Consider the following 19,195-nt stretch of genomic DNA (forward strand, 5'->3'; position numbering starts at 1 on the left):
AAAATGCCACTCACAAGACACAAACAGACTGGACCTGAAAATTTCTGGTAATATTTAAGACAGAGAACAATCAGGAAACAAAGCACAAGCAATAAATTTTAAAACACAGAGGCAGCAAGGGGCTGAAGCAACAGAGGCCAGAGACATGTAACTAGAGGTTGCTCTTATGTGGATTCTCTCAGGTTTGTGCTCAACATTTTCTTCAACAGAATTCCTTCCCTTTATCTAGTCCTACTACCACTGGTCTCCTAAAAACAACTTTGAGGCCTTAATTGTCATCTCAGGGTGTTATACTCGAGAGTCCAGCACATCATGGGAAAACAATGAACCACACAGGTGCACCAGGCTTTTTTTTTTCCATTAAAGAACAGCTGAAAATACACACACAAACCAACACACAAGGCACTGAGTCCTTAAATTTAAATAACTGGATTTTCTGAAATGTCTCTATATGCTATCAGATATGCAAGGGGATAGCACCTTTCTAGCATTTAAGCTAGAAAGATTGTGGGAAAAATGAAATTACATTAAAAAGGTTTCTTCAGAAAGGTGATATAAATTCCCCTGTCTCCCTAGGACACATGATTGCCACACGTTTCACGCAGGAAATTACCTTATTTCTGCAGAGAAAATTTTCACACTTAAGGATAAAGGAATCATGAAATGATAGTTTTCAATTCTTAGAGAAGTAAAGAGGGGGTTCAGCAGAACTGCCACCTTGGACTTCCAGAGGGCAGAGTATGACCTGCTTAAGAGACTGATTGAGAAAATCCCTTGGGAGGCCATCCTGAAGGGCAAATGAGTCCGGAAACATTGGACTTGTTCAAAAAGGGAATTCCAAAAGCTCAAGAGCACGATGTCCCCATATGCTTAAAGATCAGCCAGTGGGGAAGACAGGCCTGGGTGAACAGAGAGCTGTGAATGGAACTGGCAGCAAAAAAGGAGTATGAGACTTTCGGAGGAAGGGTCAGGCCACTCAGGAACACAACAGGGATGTTGCGAGGTTATACAGGGAGAAAAGTAGAAGGGCCAAAGCCCAACTAGAACTTAATCTGGCTACTGGTTTAAAACAGTAAAAATGTTTTTTTAAATACATAAGAAACAAAAGGAGGGCCAAGGAGAATCTCCATCCTTTATTGGATGCAGCAGGAAACAATGGCAAACGACAGGGGGAAGACGGAGGGACTTAATGCCTTCTTTGCATCAGTCTTTAGAAGTAAAACCAGCTGCTCTCAGGGTACCCCACCACCTGAGCTGGAAGACAGAGATGGGAGCAGAATGATGCCCCATAATCCCTGAAGGAATGGTCAGTGACCTGCTACACCACTTAAGAGACACACAGGTCCATGGGGCTGAATGGGATTCATCCAAGGGCACTGAGGGAGTTGGTGGAAGAGCTTCCTGAGCCACTTTCTGTCACTGACCAGCAGTCCTGGCAAACTGGGGAGGTCCAAGGGCTGGAAGTTGGCAAATGTGACACACATCTACAGGAAGGGTTGGAAGGAGGATCTGGGGAACTACAACCCTGACTTCAGTGCTGGGGAATGTCATGGGGCAGATCATCCTGAGTGCCATCATGCACCATGTACAGGACAACATGGGGTCAGGCCCAGCCAGCCTGGGTTTAGGACAGTCAAGTCCTGCCTGACCAGCCTGGTCTTCTATGACAAGGTGACCCATCAGTGGATGAGGAAAAGGCTGTGGATGTGTCTACCTGGACTCTACTGAACCTTTTGACACATTTTCCCACAGCATTCTCCTGGAGAAACTGGATGCTCATGGCTTGGATGAGTGCCCTGCTCACTGGGCGCAAAACTATCTGGATGGCCCAGCAAGTGGTGGGCAACAGAGTGACATCCAGTTGGGGCCCCTCACCAGGAGTGTGCACCAGGGCTTTGTACAGGGGACAGTTCTGTTCCACATATTTATCAACAGTTGGGATGCAGAGATCGAGGGCATCCTCAAGTTTGTTTGCTGACCAAGCTGGGCAGGAGTGTCGACCTGCTGGAGGGCAGGAAGGCTCTGCAGAGGGGTCTAGATGGGATTGATTGATGAGCTGGGGCCAGTTGTGTGAGGTACAACAAGAGGAAGTGTTAGGTCCTGCGCTTGGGTCACAACCCCCTGAAGTGCTCCAGGATGGGGGAAAAGTGGCTGGAAAGTTGTATGGTAGGAAAGGACCTAGGGGTGCTGGTGACAGGAGCTGAACATGAGCCCAAGTGTGCCCAGGTGGCCAAGAAGGCAAACGGCACCTGGCCTGTACCAGCCATGGTGTGGCAGCAGGACCAGGTTAGTGTCTGTCCCTGTGCTGGGCATGGGTGAGGCCCCACCTCAAGTTTTGGGCCCCTCAGACAAGAAAGACATTGAGGTGCTGAAGTGTGTCCAGAGAAGGGAACAGAGCTGGGAAAGGGTCTAGAGTACAAGTCTGATGAGGAGAACCTGAGGAAACTGGGGTTGTTTACCCTGGAGGAGACTGAGGGAGGGACCTTCCCACTCTCTACAATTCACTGGAAGGAGGTTGTAGGCAGGTGGGAGTCAGTGTCTTCTCTCAGGAAACAAGTGATAGGACAAGAGGAAACAGCCTCACGTTACAGCAAGGGAGATTTAGACTGGATATAAGGAAAAACTTCTTCCCAGAAAGGGTTGTCAGGCATTGGAAGAGGCTGCCCAGGGAAGTGACTGAGTCACAATCCCTGGAAGTATTTAGAAAAAGTGTAGATGTGGCACTTAGGAACATTATTTAATGGAGGACTTGGCAGTGCTCGGTTAATGTTGACTTGATGATCTAAAAGGTCTTTTCCAACCTAAACAATTCTATGATTCCATGATTTTAAAACCTACTGCAAGGACTTACTGTGCTGTTGTCTGTAGCAGATGGTATCGGCTGTTGTAGGAGAGAGGAAAATGGATTACATGGATGCTGCTGTGATCTGGCATGGTATTTCCTATGTTTCTGTCCCTGGTCAACAGTGGCCATGTTTCTGTTGGCTACAGCCAGCTCTCAAAGATCTCAGAAGTCTTTTCAAGTGCTAAAAAACCCCTTATGAGTTCAGTTTATCTGTTTTGCACAGTACTTACTTAAAGCCTGTATAAAAGGAACAATCTTTGCACTTGAAGAGTTTTTTCCCTCCATGTTTATCACGGTAGTGGCGTCGAATGCTCTGTATGTAACCCGAGGAGAATTCACAAAATTCACAGTTAAGGATGGCTTCCGCTTTTTCCACTCCTGCAGCACTCCCAGAAAGTGGGATTGGGCTGATGTTGTTGTTCCTGGCCAAAGCTGCAGACTGGTAGTGGTTCAACTGCTGCTGAACATCAGGAGGCTCAGAATATGAAGAGTCTGTAGAGAAACAGAGTGAAGTTGTTATTCCACATGGATCAACAAATCTGAAAAGGTTTGATGCCTGCTCCGGAACATCTTGGCTTTTAGAGGGTGTTGATCAAGATGTAAGTTACGAAACTAATCCTGCTTTCTGAAGGGAGTAAGATGTATAGGACTTCTTAATCTAATCTCATGTGTATTCTACAATTTAAAAGGTGATCAGTACAAATCACGATTTTTAGATCTGATTTGCGGAGGAGAGGAGTGATAGATTCAAATTAAAAGTAGTCTAAAAGGAAGTCTGACTTTAAGACACTTAATTGTGAGGGTAAAGCTCATGAATCATACTGACAAATGTTTTATGTGCTTGGTGCATAAATCAAACCAGACTCTCTCGAGGTGAAGGTCTGGCACAGAATATACATAAATAGGCTATCTATAAAGGGAAAGGAAAAAAAAAAAAGAAGATAAATAAATGGATACTCTTCCCTACTCGTTCATGGAATTATTTAAGAAACTCATATCAAAAGTTAACTTTAGAATATGACACAATTTTACTTTGTGCCATTTGAAGAAGTCTTCACGAAAGGCAAATTCAAATGCTCCTAGTTGATGATGTCTGAAATTAGGTCATCATTGGAAAAAAAATAAGTTTAATCATAAATTCCAGTAAAACAAACCTTTAAACCATTATGTTTTGCTACAGAGAAAGAGATCTCTCTTTACATGTGTGACTGTATAGACACATCCCTTCTACCAGCCAGGAGAACTCTGTCACATCATTTTCACGGCATGTGGAGGAACACAGTCCAGAGATGTCTCAGTACTGAAACTGAAAGCTGTAATATGTTAGCTGGACCCTCAAAAAACAAGGGGAAAGAGACGGGGTTGTGTTGAACCCTTTGCAACACACTCCTTGAATGTGGAGGTTAGGAATTCATCTGCTTTGTTCTATATAACACACAGCTGACCATGAATGGCACAAATCAAAGCAGACGAATAAAGAACAGATGAATTTCAGTGCAATTTTCCTGAATAGAAGACAAAAGGCTCTTTTCCTAAGCTTTCTAGAAAGGGAGAAAAAAGCGGGGGGGGGGGGGGGGTCAGGATACAAACTGTACTAGCCACCTGCTGCTTTGATGTGTACTTCATTTTCCAAAGCTTAATTTCCCAAGGCTAAATATATAGGAATTCTTTAAGAGATACACTTGTGGGAACTTAACACCATCCATTCTAACCAATTAGTACGGAGAAACAAAAGGCAAACAGGCCTATACAGCACTCAGTGTGGGGACTTCTCCACCTGTCTTCAACAGAGCAAAATGCTTGCCTCTTTTTCTCACTACCACAGAATATACATGCCTAAGAAATGAATAACAAATAACAACAATAAAAAAACCCAACCCCAACACACAGACAAAACAGACACAGGAGATAAATGTCTCTGGGCTCCCCTGGCTTTATCACCAGGTGTACAGCAAAGACAAAAGGCAGACATGAAAGATCCTGTACAATGAATGAAACATTTTTTGTTTTTCTTAACCAAGCCCCATGAACTGAGGCTGGATTACAATGCAGCATTTATCACCTCTTGCTTCCACTCCTTCTACAGCAGGTTTATTCACCAAGAGGGCTCACAGTGAGCTCCACTTGTTTAAATGTCAAGGTTTTCTTTTCCTTGTGCTTGTAACAGGCTCCCGATTTCCTTTACTCTGGCACAGGATGGGCCTGAGGAGCCACTTCCTCTGCAGAAGTCTCTTTTCTCTCAAAGGTAGCACCTGTGTATTCACTCTCCTTTGGAATGGGACATTGACGACCAAAACAGCGTATGGTTCAGAGTGGATCTGCTGCAGCCTGGTGCCTGGGTTTTATCAGTGATTCTAAAAGCCCAAAACACAGACAGATTTCCTGACAGGAGGATGTATAGCAGCCCAAAAAAAGTTCTTAGCATTGGAGATAGCTCTTTTTGGTATGTATACCAGTCAAATCACTCATAGGGTACTGACTGAAGTCTACTTTGTGGCTCACTGTTCCCCTTCTCAGGAAGAAGGGATCAAAAATTTCCACAACATCATCAAGGTTCCCAGCCAAAGCCTCAGCAACATCCATGGCTAAGAAAGTTACAGGTCTAAAAATAATTATTTGCAGCAGAAGGAAGTTCTGCTGTTGTTTGGAAGATCTACTGTACTTCAGATGCTTTTATTTCCCCTATCATCTGGTGTCTATTAATCCACCTTTCCAAATTTCATTTGGGTATTTACAGAGCTCTGTGGAATCTGCCATGGGAAAAGTGCAGAAGTAGACAGCTATATGTCAATTCTCACAGAAAAGAAAGCACATGAAGTAGCTTTCCTTGTCATCAGGAATAGCCAAAAGTAAATTCTACCTTTCATGCTGGCCGCCTTACAATTTTTAGTATATTGCTCCATTACAATTGAAATAGCTATGATATTTAGAGAAAAAACAACCATCTGAAGAGCTTATCCAGTGTGTCTTACCCTTAAACAATGGTAGCATGCATATCCCCAACGTATTCTTCACTTTCTCCCCTGCCAAATGCTTTCATTATTTTGCAATCTTTCTGCAGTGCAAGATTTAGCACTTTCTGAAGGAAAACACTCAGGATTAACATGTATATAGGGCTTCTATTACTGTCTGAGAATCAGCTTGCCACATCTTGGCATCCAGATGCAACCCAGCTCCATGAGGGACACTTTGGGTACAAGCCAAATCCAACTAATGGCACGGGAAGTTTTCCACTGGGTTCAGTGAACCCCACCTTTATCATGCCCACTCCAAAAACAGTGAAGGCAGGGGAATGACAGAAACCGATTCGAGTTTGCTGCCAAACAATGCATTTTAGCACACAGCATAGAATGAATCTGCCAGAAAATAAGAAAGAGATGATGGGGTCAAGGTTTTGGATATTTTTATTTAATTTTCAAAGATTTATTTTATCTTTCAAGAGAAGGACTAAGGACACAAATCCACAGCCAAGAAGCATGTCCTTCAGTGCTGGACTAACCTAAAATGTTGACCAAGTCTTAGCACATAGACAAGCCTTGAGCTGCTGTGCACATTTTGGTGGTGTCATTCCAGTAACAGGATGCCTGGATTTAAAAGTGGAGAATGAAGCAGGAAGAGAGGAGAGCCTTCCCCTCAGAACTGACCAACAACTGAGTCATGGCTATACACAATGCAAGTTCCACCTCAGCCTTTTTCCTGCACCTCAAGCACCAAAGGTTGGGAGCACTCGGAGAAAGTATTAGCAGCCTTGACCTGGAGCAGGGTCCAGCTATGCATGCCTGAAATAAGGCTCTAGAAGCCAACATCAAAGTCAAAAAGCAGAAGACATTAAAATAACCAATGTGAAGATTTCAGAGAATTTGTATCAAGTGCACATAAAAACAAAGGCAAAGAGAAAACACGAAGGGAAAGAAAATGAAGAAAAATTAAACACCAGAAAGTACCAATTACATGTTAAGGGAAAAAAGGTTTGGTTTTTTTTAATTAAACAGCCTTGAGGCAGCACAAGATAATAAAGCACACATATATGCAATGAAAGAAAATTGAACAGTTAGTCCTGACTCATTTGAAACAATCACACAAATAAATAAAAGCCCACACCCAGAACACTGAGATTCATTTATAAAGGTAGTTTTATCCAAAATGAATGGAAGGACTTCACCATGCAACTCCAAAAGCAAGATAACAGCATAGGATGATCTCGGGTGAAAGAAAGACACCTATATTCACGTCAAAAGGCAAAAATTAACAGTGATTGATGTAGTTAAAAATGGAAGGACAGTGGCAATGCTGCAATATGTCACATAAAGGATCTACCTACAAACTACCTGCACAGGAAGAATAACGAGACCAGCAAGTAGCATAATACCTGCCAGCACCTATGGATGTAAAAGATACCATCTATCCTTAGTATACAAAAGCATTCTCATAACCAAAATGTAGAAGTGACTAGTTGAAAGGAAACCAGTAGAACTTACTGCCCACATGTGAATTATCAACACAGATGTATCTAAATTTTGGTAACAAAATACAAGTAAGTCTCATTGTGTCTCTGCATGGGCATTTCCAGAGTGCCTAAAACACTAAAATGACTGGTTAGTGATGCTGTCACTCTGAAAATTTTTTTCAGAGTACAGTCACAAAGACTGCACAATGAGCCTGTCAACAAATCTGGAAGTTACTACCTCATCCAAAAGAGCAATGGAATATAATAATGAAAATGCAGCTTGACACACACCTGCATACCCTGGGATCATATATTGGGGAAAAATATACAATCAAAACCCACCACACAGCAGCAAAATAAAAATCCAAGTTTCACTGGATCCTATGCAGCACAGAACATGTTTCAGACACCTAAAAAAATCCCAGCTTTGGGATCCTTTCAGAAGAAAAATTCTAATTCAGATTCTGAACTGATTACATAAATTTACACAGAAATTAATGTTTCAGTTGTTTGTAGGTGTTTGCAGAGTTATCAATGAACACATATGCAACAGCAAAACACTTCAGCCACTGAAACCAAACAACAACAGACCAGAAATACACCTTGATGTGTCTAAGTAAGAGACACTGAGTAACAGCTCAGAGTTCTCAGCAACAGCTCAGAAACAAGAGACAAAAGTACTTATTAAAGGAAAGAAATTAAACTAATGGTTCATCCTTTCAGGGTGAATAGAACCAGATATATCTAATATAAGCATTTGCATGCCTGCACAGTGATGGATAGGTATGGAGCAAGAAACACTGTTCAGGAAAAGCAGCTGTTTGCATACACTGGAAAGAGATGTTACTGAATTTACAGACTAGTAATAACTGAATAGCTCAACAATCAGAAGGAGTCAGCAGGAGATAAAAATGAAGACACCATATCTTCCTGGTATATCCACACAGAAAGATCAACCAGTCGAAAGAGATCAGCATTTGTATGAACAATGAAACTGAAGATGGAGATGTTTGGCTCCTGAAATAAGAAAAAAAAAAAAAAGAGAGTGTATAAATAACAAAAAGTGCTTAATAACCCTTTGTGGGGGAAAAGGGCAATGTAGTAGTAACACAGACTTAGGACATTCTGGCTCTGAGGAAATTTTCTAAACAGACTAAGAGGAAAATATTTGGAATGCTATTTAATTTTATCTGAATTCATTCATAGAGAGAAAATTTCTATTAAGAATGACAGAAAAATTGTAAGGATTTAAGAAAAGCAGTAGAAAAATGGTTTCCTCGGGATAGAAACCTATTTGCAAAACCAAATAAAGATGCAATGTTGTACCAAAAAGTACCAACAAACACAAAATATACAGCCAATTATTACTTTAAAATGCACAAGATAACTGTAAGAGCGGAACATAGGAGATTTAGGAACATAATCCCTTCCAAAATTCAATGGGAAATCAAAATTACCAGCTCGCTGAGTGGTAGGATAGCATATAGTAATGAATGGCAACAGCTTGAAAAGTGGGAAGGTGGTAAAGCAGGGTGTCATACAAAGATTGTGAAGACTACACACATTTGTTCACTTTATGCCATGCAGCACTGACCTGGAAAGAAGAGTACGTGGGAGGTGAAATGTTCTGGCAATAAATTAAGATGAGGGAAGGGAATGATAAGACTCAGAGAGATGTGACAAAGCCTTCATGAAGAAGCTTAGAGAACCATACAGTACAACCATACAGAACTTTTATTCACTGCATGTTTAAAAACAGAATATGAGCCTACTCTTCAACCTAAATTCTGCTAAAGAACCCTGACATTGTTAGGATGTTGTGAAAGAGATAGAACAGAAACAATTCTTGTGCCCATGTTTGCACCCTCCAAAAGACAGAAGAAGAGAACAATCACAAAGGAAAGGAAATAAAGCCCTGGAATAGAATTGCCATTTAAAAGATTTACCTCCAGCTCCACCCACTCCACCCCACCCCACCCCAAAAAACCCAAACAAATCAACCCACAAAAGCCACTACCACCAAACCCAAACCAAAACAAAAAAACCCCTCAGAACAACAAAAAACCTCAAACCAAAACAGAAACCTTGTTGGAGGAATTTATTTCACCACTAAAGGCCACTTTTTGGATCATTTCAGATCAGCTTTTGTGAGAAAAATATAACAGATATTTCTAAGCCTCAGAAGTGGACAATGAGAAAGACACATGGAGTGTACAATCTTGTTTATTCAAAAGAGATGAGAGAACCTATATCCATGTTTCCTTATAACTTTGAATTCCTTTTAGAGTTATCTGCACACTTAGCTCTGAATGGAACCAAGGTAAGATATATGTCATGCAGCTTCTTGTGCTAAAATCAAAATAATTTCAAAGGGACATAAATTTCACCTAATAAGAAGAAAATAATAAATAACTTTATCATCTGAATCTCTTCCACAGAGACAGTCTCACACTGCTGACTGTAGAAGAATTTGGGAGTTTCACAGCTGAGATCAAGAGTGGCTACAATGCTCTGTATAAATGATGCAAATGAAAGCAGTAGGAACTGTTTAAAATTTATGAAGGAATAATGTAATTGATGAACTAAATTTCCATCAGAAGAAAAGGATTAGTCCAAGAGTTTCCCATGCCCTCCTGTTTTAGAGTATCCAACACTACCAGGAATTCCCATTAGTGTGAGCTTTCACAACCGCTTTGCAGTGTGTTTTGGAAGGAGCATTTTAGTGGTCAGGAAAGCCTTCATCATATTGCCATTTAACTCCTATTTATCCATTGTTTTCATTTGTTTTCCCCACAACAATATTTCTTTTCTGGTTTCAACCCTATTTAACTTTCCTGCAGTTCTCTAGGTGACTTGGCCACTTAGTAGTCACACTTAGGCTGCACACAACCCTCTCACTGTAAACTTTCAGCAGCTGCTCCACCTCTCACAACCTTTCCAACAGCAGCAAACCACTACAGCTTTCTGGCCCCACCAATTGCTTTGCCCATTGCCATTTTCACTGACAACAAGAAGATGATTATGCACAGGTGCATCCAGTTTCCTCTGGCACTCATGTTATCGTACCTCTGTTTATCTACTGCCTTTTGTTTGAAGAATGTTTCCATCTGAGAATCTGCTGCCACTGGCTTACACTGGCTGAACAGTTCAAACCGCTGGTCATGTTTCAGCCCTTCATTCTTGTAATCTGTTATTCAATGAATGAAATTCCATTCTCTAAATGCACTTAAAACCGAGACTGCTACTTGGTGAAAGACTTATGCTACATGTCAAACATTAGGAACTCCACAAATTTACCTATTTCCATAAAATGGATAAAAGGTTGCCTAGCTATTTCTTATTCTGTTGAACCAAACTCAAACTCAAACCTCATAAATGGAAGGGCATTCACAGAAGAGAAGAACACAAACAAATCTGGAAATAGCTTTAGCAAGACTGATTTAACCAATCTGCTAAATGGACTTACCATTAATAGGTTCCTTTCTGAATTTACAGATGTACAAAGTTCTATTTTAACCGATCCCTCACTCAGACAATAACCTACCAATCAATCTTTACTTTTTTGCACCAGTAACCAAATGATTCTCATGCTATTATGCTCCATGATTTCCTTGTCATTTTTAAAGAGGCAATCCATCAGATGTTTTTCAGGAGTGCTCCACATTTCCTTCTCTGTTGCACTTACCCTTTACATATTTCTATTAATATAAACACAGTGCCACTAACACACGTGTTGCTGTCACCTAAATGCTCACTTGCCTCCAAGGCTTGAAATGAAAGGAAATCAGCTTTATCAAGTGTTACATATTTATATTTTGCTTTAAAACTGGTCCTAAAACTACAGTGACAATATATAGGTATTGAGGATTTATTCTACTCACAGAGTTCAGGAACTTGTAAATCTGTTCTGGAGACCTCCAGCACACACCTTGACATTATTTTTATTGCCAACAGAAAGCCTCCACCTCCATCACCAGCTCTGAGCTCACACTGTTTTGGACAGTATTTTCAAGTACATGTAGGAACAATATTCCTTAAAGAAGAAATAAAACCAGCTACCTAAATGTCAAGCATTGAGCTGTCAACTGTGATGATGATGTATGTCCACTCCAACAGAGCTAAAATGAGCAAAGGAGTTTTACCTCTCCACCAAGCACCAAATCCATCCAGCATGTTTTAGATCAATGGGAAGTAAGTGGAGTCTCAAGGAACAGGAGGAAGATCAGTTGGCTTACACAAGAAGGCTACTAATATGCAGAAATGATAGTCTACAGAAATGCTCTCTTGGTCAAGTCATACTCTATAACCCTTCTCACCAACAGCATCCTTTTTACTCTGTATAGAGTGATCACAAATTCCACGAACAGCAGTAGCATGTGACACATAAGGAGACCAGCATCTATCACTTTGTCCCCTAGCCTGAACACAAAAATCAAAGCCAAAAGACAGCAAAAACTTCAGGAACAAAAATACAACAGGAGTCAGGATTTGCTTCTTTCTTTTCACTGTGGGTATAATCAGGTAATTTCTTTCTGCTCAGAAGGAATCCAGAAGATGTTTCTTCCTTTATTTATTGCTTGATCCACCCAAACAGTCTGTCTCCTTCCTACCCTAGGCAAGCCTTTCAGTACCACAGCAATCCCATCACAGCAGGCTGGCTGAATCCATAAAAAGACTGACAGCAACCTTCTCCCAGCTGCATGAGTTCCTGTCTGTATCCTGTTGAATCTCAGTTTTGCCTTTACCCATTCAGTTCAAGCACAAAAAACAGTACCAGAAAAAGAAAAAAAAGCACAATGAACAGCAAGCTGACACCCCCCTGAGCACAGCTAATGATATCTCCCTCTGTTCCACTATCCACAAAACTGTAGGAAAAGGCCAAAAGCCAAACAACTCCACAGCGGAAGAATGCTGCAGAGAACAAGGTCATCCCCAGTGCCTTAGGACCTTGAAACAGTGAGGAGTTTGTTCAGTAGAACTGGAGGTGAACAAGTCCTGCGCTTGTTCCACCAGCCTCTGCCAATCTGATGCAGGAGAAAAGTTCCATCTGATCCAACATCTGATATTTAGTTAACACTGACCACAAGGAGTAAGACACACCAACAAGTATCAGAGAGTTTTACAAGCACTGGAAGGCAGTGTGGCCACTGTAGGAAGAAAAGCGAAGCCTGAGGGGAGAGCAGGAACTTGGTCTGGGTTAGGGAAAGACGGAACACAGCTGGGGATAAAAAAAGCAGCCTGCAAAACACTGGTATTTCAGAGTAAGCATGAGGCATCACTCCTCCTGTGGGGCACAAAAGCAGTGAAACAGGTAGAACAAGTAGTCAGCTTTTTGCAGCCTAACTGTGGCTGCAAAAGTAGAGGCATCTTCTGTTCTGCAGTATGCAGATCACCATCTTGCATCCTTAACAGGGATGTGATCCTTCCAACTCACCTTGCAATTAAAGCAATTAGCTATTGAAGCTCTGTCTGAATTTGCCCTGTAGTCACTACTGGCTCTCCGCCCTTCCAGTCAAACTTCAATGAAATAAAAGGGTCTGAAATTTCAAAAGAGTTTTTGAACAAACCCCTCCCCCAAAAAACACCCAAACCATGAAGTAAACACGTTCTGCTTCAATGCAAAGTTTCCTGGCTGTGAGGATTGACCATTGTGATTTTCCCCAAACAGAAGCAACCATAAAACAGCACGACACACTAGTAACAATCAGTGGGAGAGAAACAGCACCAAAGTGGAAGAGGACCATCTTACAAACTTTCTGCTCTGATTGCAAGGTTAGAAAAATATCCCTTACCAAGAGTAACAGTGCATATGAATAAAAACAAGCAAGTCAGACACAAGTCCTGATAGGGATTAAAAAACAACAACAAAACCCACAAATCAGGGTAGTATGTCTTGACCATATGGAAAGCTTGTGTCTCTTCTAAAAGGTGGAAGGAAAAGGGAGATGTGTGGCTCTAGAATTGAGCATATTGAGTGGATTTTGTTGCCCACAGTTCTCTCACTCTGGTAGTACATTAAATTGCTTTAGCAAACCTACCAAAGGCCCTCCACACCCTCCAGAAGAAGTTCATCTGACAAGCACCACAGAAGAAAAACCATTCTGATTATGCACTATCTACTTTGAAAAATTGTACAGTAATGGGAAGGGATTTACAGTGCATAAACAACAGTGCCAGAAATAAGACTTCACCAAGCAGCTTTGTACCCAGCCTAGCTCTGGTAGAGCAAACAGATGTATTTGTATTTGTCTCTAGATAAGGCAAAGTTATTTTCCACTGGCAAAGGCTAAAGTTCAGGGGAAAAATGGAACTGGGTGTTTCACTTAGTAGTTTTCAATGCATTTGCTGCTGCAAGTAATTAAATTTAATGAAGATGTTGACATACCATGTACTGGGAAACTCAAAAAATCTTCTAGTTCTACCCTGCATGTGTGTTGTTATGTGTGCTGGTATTAGTGATAGATCCTGTTTGGTTTGCACAACAGTGAAAAGCATAATTACTGAGCTTCAAGGGCACACAGAAAGTGTGCTGCTTTCTATATGTTAAGAACTGGTCACCAGTAAAAAGGAATGGTCTTGTACAACAGCAGCATGTCTTCTGACTGAGAAGACATTAGAAACCACATCCAGGTCTGCTTAGCCTTGCACTTTACTGTTTTACTTTGACGATTCAATATTCTTAATCAGTAAAATTAAAAAACCCCAAACAAACTATTATTTTGAATTACTGCACATAGTCATGATACAATTAAATTTATGAGGCTCCAAATCTACCAGTCATATGAATAAACAATGCAGTTAGGCCAAAGGGGTTATTTTCACAAAATAAAGGGCTACTCAAAGAAGCCAGGGCAATTTAGAGCAAGTATTTTACATGCTCCGAAGAATCTTTTGCCGTGGGTGAAGTCATAGCATGAAACTGTTTATCAATTTGTTGAGTCATTCTGCTTTGTAGACTTTATGACAACAGGTTGCACTTCTGGGATTCTCCAGCTAATAGGAGGAAGGCAGCACACCCCATCCACAGACCTCAAACATAAGCACGCATGGATAACACCAGTGCTAACACAAGCAGTGTTTGTGATTTCTCCTCAGCTCATGATCACTTTGCACTGAACACATTTTGTTATTCGTGTTTTCTCATGTTCAGTCACACAATTCTTGTGTCTGCCTTGCTTGCAACTCTTCCTTATTGAAAGAGATGGAAGCCTTCTAATCTTAATGCCTTGACAGTGCAGATTATGGGATTCCACTGCCTTGTACTCAAGTCAACAGGAGCAGAGCTGGCACTGGAAACTCTGTGACACACACTGACACACAGAATGACAGCACCATCCATATATCCAAAACACCCATCATGGGGAGGGATTGGTATGAATGCAAGTTCTGACTCTCACAAAGACTTGAAAGAACATGGAAACAGAGCCTGTGAGGAGATTCATCCAATCATCCTAGCAGTTTGCAGTATTTCAATTTACAATGAATTTTTACTGCATAAGTTCTCAAGGCTGTTAAGCAACATTTTACTGTAAATGGCAAATAAGTAAATCCAAATAAAATCCAAGCCAATCATACATGCAAACAGTCAATCCCCACCATTTCCTTCTTGTAAGATGAAAAATACCTATAAACTATGAGGAGAGCAAAAGAGCCTTTTACCACAACGGCAACCTCATCATTTCAATAAGAGTTGGACTTCACAAACCATTCTGTGTCCTTATGCTACGCAAAACAAAAAAAATTGCACTCATGATCAACATTTGTTGGGGTGTTTCTAAGAAAAACAACCCCACAGCAAATTATCATCACCTCCAGTCCTCTCCCACTCAAAAAAACCTGCCACAATCACCTTCTTACACTACTGCCCTGAGAGAAGCATTAAATGCACCGAATGTTTGTTATATGGATTGAAGAGGTTGTTACGCTTTCTAATAACACCTTCATTAGAATTATAATTGCCAAAAGATTCAGCACGTACTCCACTTTAGCTTCACTTCCATGAAAGGTATATTGAGCATCCCAAAACATCGCTGAGATACACAGTTGAATACTTCAGATATGTTTGCTCTTACCAAGACAGAACTGAAACAGATGAGCCACAGAAACTTAAATCTGTTCACATCTTTTAATGAACATATCAATGTAAAAGAACAAAAGAAATGTTCTAAGTAAGGCCCCTCAGGGAACAATTTTTGCAAGAGGGGAAAAAAGCATCGGCAGTATTTCCACTAGGCTGCTGTTCCAGAGTAGTTCTATTCAGACATGCACTTTGCTGTTACAATTCAGTACCCTTTTCCCTTTCCTTCATTTTTACAGTGCTCAACAATTGACAAGATGAGTTCTGCTAGCTCCTCAGATCTCCCCAAGCCATCCTGCTCTATCTCCTATTCCAACCACAACATTCATTCACAGGTAGGAATGGATTCTGTCTGCAGCTATTCCAATGATACCAGCCTGCTGCTCACCTACCAACCTACAAAACAAGCTCCTAACAATGTAACACAACCTTTCGTCTGTCTTTCATCCCAGCCCTAATCCAATTCTGCATCCCTGGTGAATTAACTTGATCACAGTTCACAATGCAGGTTATTTATACATACTAACAGACAAAATCCAACTACACTACACCACATGAGCCGTTTTTAATACTGGCTCCAGCTGGACATAACTGTGCCCATCACACAGACCTGCATTTCCTGTTTTTAGGACCAGTCTTTTATCTAGTCTTGCACACTATGTGCAACTCAACAGGCCTAGGCCACAGAGACATTGAATTATTCTCTTCTAAAAACCAAAAATATGTGATGCCATAAGAGCAGCTATCACTAACTTGATCTGTAGCCAACTTTCTAATGTAAAAAAATTATTTAAAGCAAGTGATTCCTTCCTCAAGCAATGCTGAAAATGCTAACACGATTATTATAACACCTGTACTTGTCTGACCAGCTCCCCAGTGGGTGGCTTCTATTATTGTCAAAGTGACTTAACCATTAACGCCGTTTAAAGATCATCAGGCTAATTGGGACAAATTCTGCCTTGGTTTCAGGCTGTATCACAGATCTAAGTAACAGAGTCAACTTAAAGAAGTGCTTTCATTAACAGTCATCATTTTATATATTTCCAGGAAGAGTTCCTAAAGGCTGTAGAATTATCTTCTACAGGACCTGCAGCTGAATTTTAACTCCACTAATCACGAGTTTGAGCTCCTTGGACAAGAAAAAAGAAAAAGAGTAACTGAACCATCCTTACCAAAACTAAGTATTGCTCTTCTGTATCTCTCAACACACCATTGCTAACAAATTACTGTTAACAGACAGGAAAGACTAGGACAGCGACTGAAAATTATTTTCCACTTCTTAAGTCAGTAATCAAACATTTTCTTTTAAAAAGCAATCAAAAAGAAGTAGAACATATCTCAAGATGTACCTGGTTTATTGGATTAGTTTAAGCTAGCATTAGCAAAACCTCAGCAAGTCTTCAATGCACTGTTCCAGTGAACCCACTGACAAAAGATTGTCTGAGAGCAGCTGGTCAAAATCTTCTGTTAAGATTCTCATTCTGACCCCAAAAGTAACTTGCTAAACCACAAGAATACTCTTCACACCTTTTTTTTTTTCTTCAATAAAGTATTTTTATGCTGATTACTTATTTATTTCAATTCCTTTCAGCCATTTTCTGAACTTCTGTATCTTTCAGTCTTTCTCATTTCACTTTTTTTTTTTTTTCTGGTGAGAATGAAAAAGTGGCAAGGTGGGAGACTAAAAACGATTACTGATAATATTTACTTTCCATCCTTAGTTTACCAGCAACCCAAGTGGCCCAACAAAATTGCTGCTGAGTACTTAGAACCACTCAAACTTACGGAAAAAAAGGTATTTTCCTCTCTTCTAATACACCCTCCATCAACTCCAGTTCCTTGAACATCTGCAGATCTGACCCTTTAATTGATAGTCATCTACATTCTCCTCCCATGTCAATGGAACTCATCCAGGAATTTTTTTTTTTCAAAGAGGAGCTCTTTTCTTAATTGGCAGGAGGTGACACCCAAAGATGGCTCATAAGCTACTTCTTAAAAAGCCTTAAAGCTTGGTGTGATACCGTACAACACCTCTTGCGTGAGTCTGCATTTTCTCTGTTTAAATAGTATCCCTTGCTCTGCTATTTTTTAAGTATCTTCAACATACCCTTCCAGCACAAGGGGATTAACACCTTTCAAAGGAAACATTGAAAAGAAAACTGTTTTAAAGTTCTGCACATGCATTTTAATATCTGAAGGTACTTCTGGTGTCCTCTGTAGAAAGGACAAGAAGAATAATTGCTTTTACTATCATTACAGGTTCACATTTTAAGCTTAATCATGTGGTTTCTCAAAAGTGCTCTACTAACAAGACTAGGTATTAGGAAAAAATTCTTTACTGTGAGAGTGGTGAGGCCCTGGCACAGGTTGCCCCATCCCTGGAGGTGTTTTAAGGTCAGGCTGGGCAGGGCTTGGATCAGCCTAGTCTAGTGGAAGGTATTCCTACCTATTGCAGGGGGTTGGAACTAGATGATCTCCAAGGTCCTCTTCCAACCCAAATCATTCTATGATTCCATGAAGATAAAGGGGTGTTTTTCAGGAGCATCAACGGAATTATAGAGTCCCTCTCTCACTGGCTGCCAATAAAAGCCACGACTTTGAAAATTTTCTACAGTTCAAATCTCTGCTAAGAAGTAAAGCCAGCAGTGATATATTTCAAAGTCAACTGGTGTGGTGACAGAACAAGATAATGTGGTATGAAATGGTGAGGACCTAAAGCAAGACCCTTCCTACAACACCATGTTTACTCTTAGTTTTGATGCAACTTCTGTCTTTTTCTTAACGACCAAATGAAGATGCTTTCAGTGCAAGCTGCCTGCTGCAATTTTGTTTGCAATAAAAATATTAAGTGGCACCTTAGACAATTAAATTCTTGTTTTGAGGCACCTCTTACCATTAGAGTCCTCCACTTCTTCAGCAGGAGTGTGGTTCTTGGAGGTGTGGTGGGCGTGTGAGGCTGCAAGGTTGACAATGCGGGGTCTTGGTAGTGTCAGTGCTTTCCCATGCACTTTCAAGGAGTGCTCTTTCAGCTGGCTGATAGTCATGGTGGAAAATGAGCAGGAGGAACATTTGTAGGCATGTTCACCTGGGTGAGCGAAATACAGGCAAGTCATCAGCTCACAAAAGAAACAAAATGGGGCCCTCACAGTTCTCTTACTGAACTTGGCAGTAAAATTCCCATGGACTCTTCAGCGAAAGACTGATCCCAAAGAGAACAAGCTATGCGTATCTCCTTGTTGGAGCAGTCTGGAGTCTGTAGGTGTAGACACTTGCTTTGGACCAAAGTATCACTTTCTGACAACTGCAGATCCTTGCACAGTGACTGATGTCAAAAAAACAGAGACTAGACTCTCAGCATGCCTGTGTTGCATGGTATGGGAAGAAAGACTCTGGGATGAAAATGGAGTCACTTTTAACTATAGCACTTCCAAATTTCTTTAGGAACACAGCAACTAGAGATGGTGAAGTCAACTGTTTCTGCATGCAGCAACATCCAGCGTCATTATTAACGAAGCAAAAAGGACACCACAAAATGCTAACAAAGGGCCCCCCCCAAAAAAAAAAGGGAAAAAAAAAAGAAAAGGGAAGTAAGTGGAATTACATTTGGGGAAGGTCACATTTTTCCTTATGAAAAACCTGCCATTAGACAGCAGTACTCTTCACAGAACTGGCAACCAAATCAAGATTGATTTACATCAAGAAGTGAACATGGCAATGCCAACTATAGTGCATATCTATAAGGTTGTGTGAAAGTGTGTTATGAAAAAGCACTAAAAGAAGTGAAAGAACAGCAGTAATGAACAGTAGTGGATTTAATTCTGAATAC

The 19,195-nt window shown here is 40.8% G+C and overlaps 1 protein-coding gene across 4 annotated transcripts in view; it reads right to left on the reverse strand.

Moving 5' to 3' along the window:
• ZNF462 (zinc finger protein 462) overlaps positions 1-19,195 on the reverse strand; it is a 92,036-nt gene that overhangs the window by 17,565 nt on the left and 55,276 nt on the right. For 3 of the 4 annotated variants that reach the window (XM_027663801.1, XM_027663802.1, XM_027663803.1), the window contains exons 7-8: positions 18,263-18,454; positions 3,076-3,337 (exon numbers count right to left, since the gene is read on the reverse strand). In XM_027663801.1, coding sequence (XP_027519602.1) covers positions 3,076-3,337; positions 18,263-18,454 — 454 coding nt within the window. The remainder of the gene's footprint in view (positions 1-3,075; positions 3,338-18,262; positions 18,455-19,195) is intronic. The other variant, XM_027663804.1, reaches the window with a different exon arrangement.

Source organism: Corapipo altera, unplaced genomic scaffold, assembly GCF_003945725.1.
Source record: "Corapipo altera isolate COAL_440 unplaced genomic scaffold, ASM394572v1 61153, whole genome shotgun sequence".
NCBI classification, from domain to species: domain Eukaryota; kingdom Metazoa; phylum Chordata; class Aves; order Passeriformes; family Pipridae; genus Corapipo; species Corapipo altera.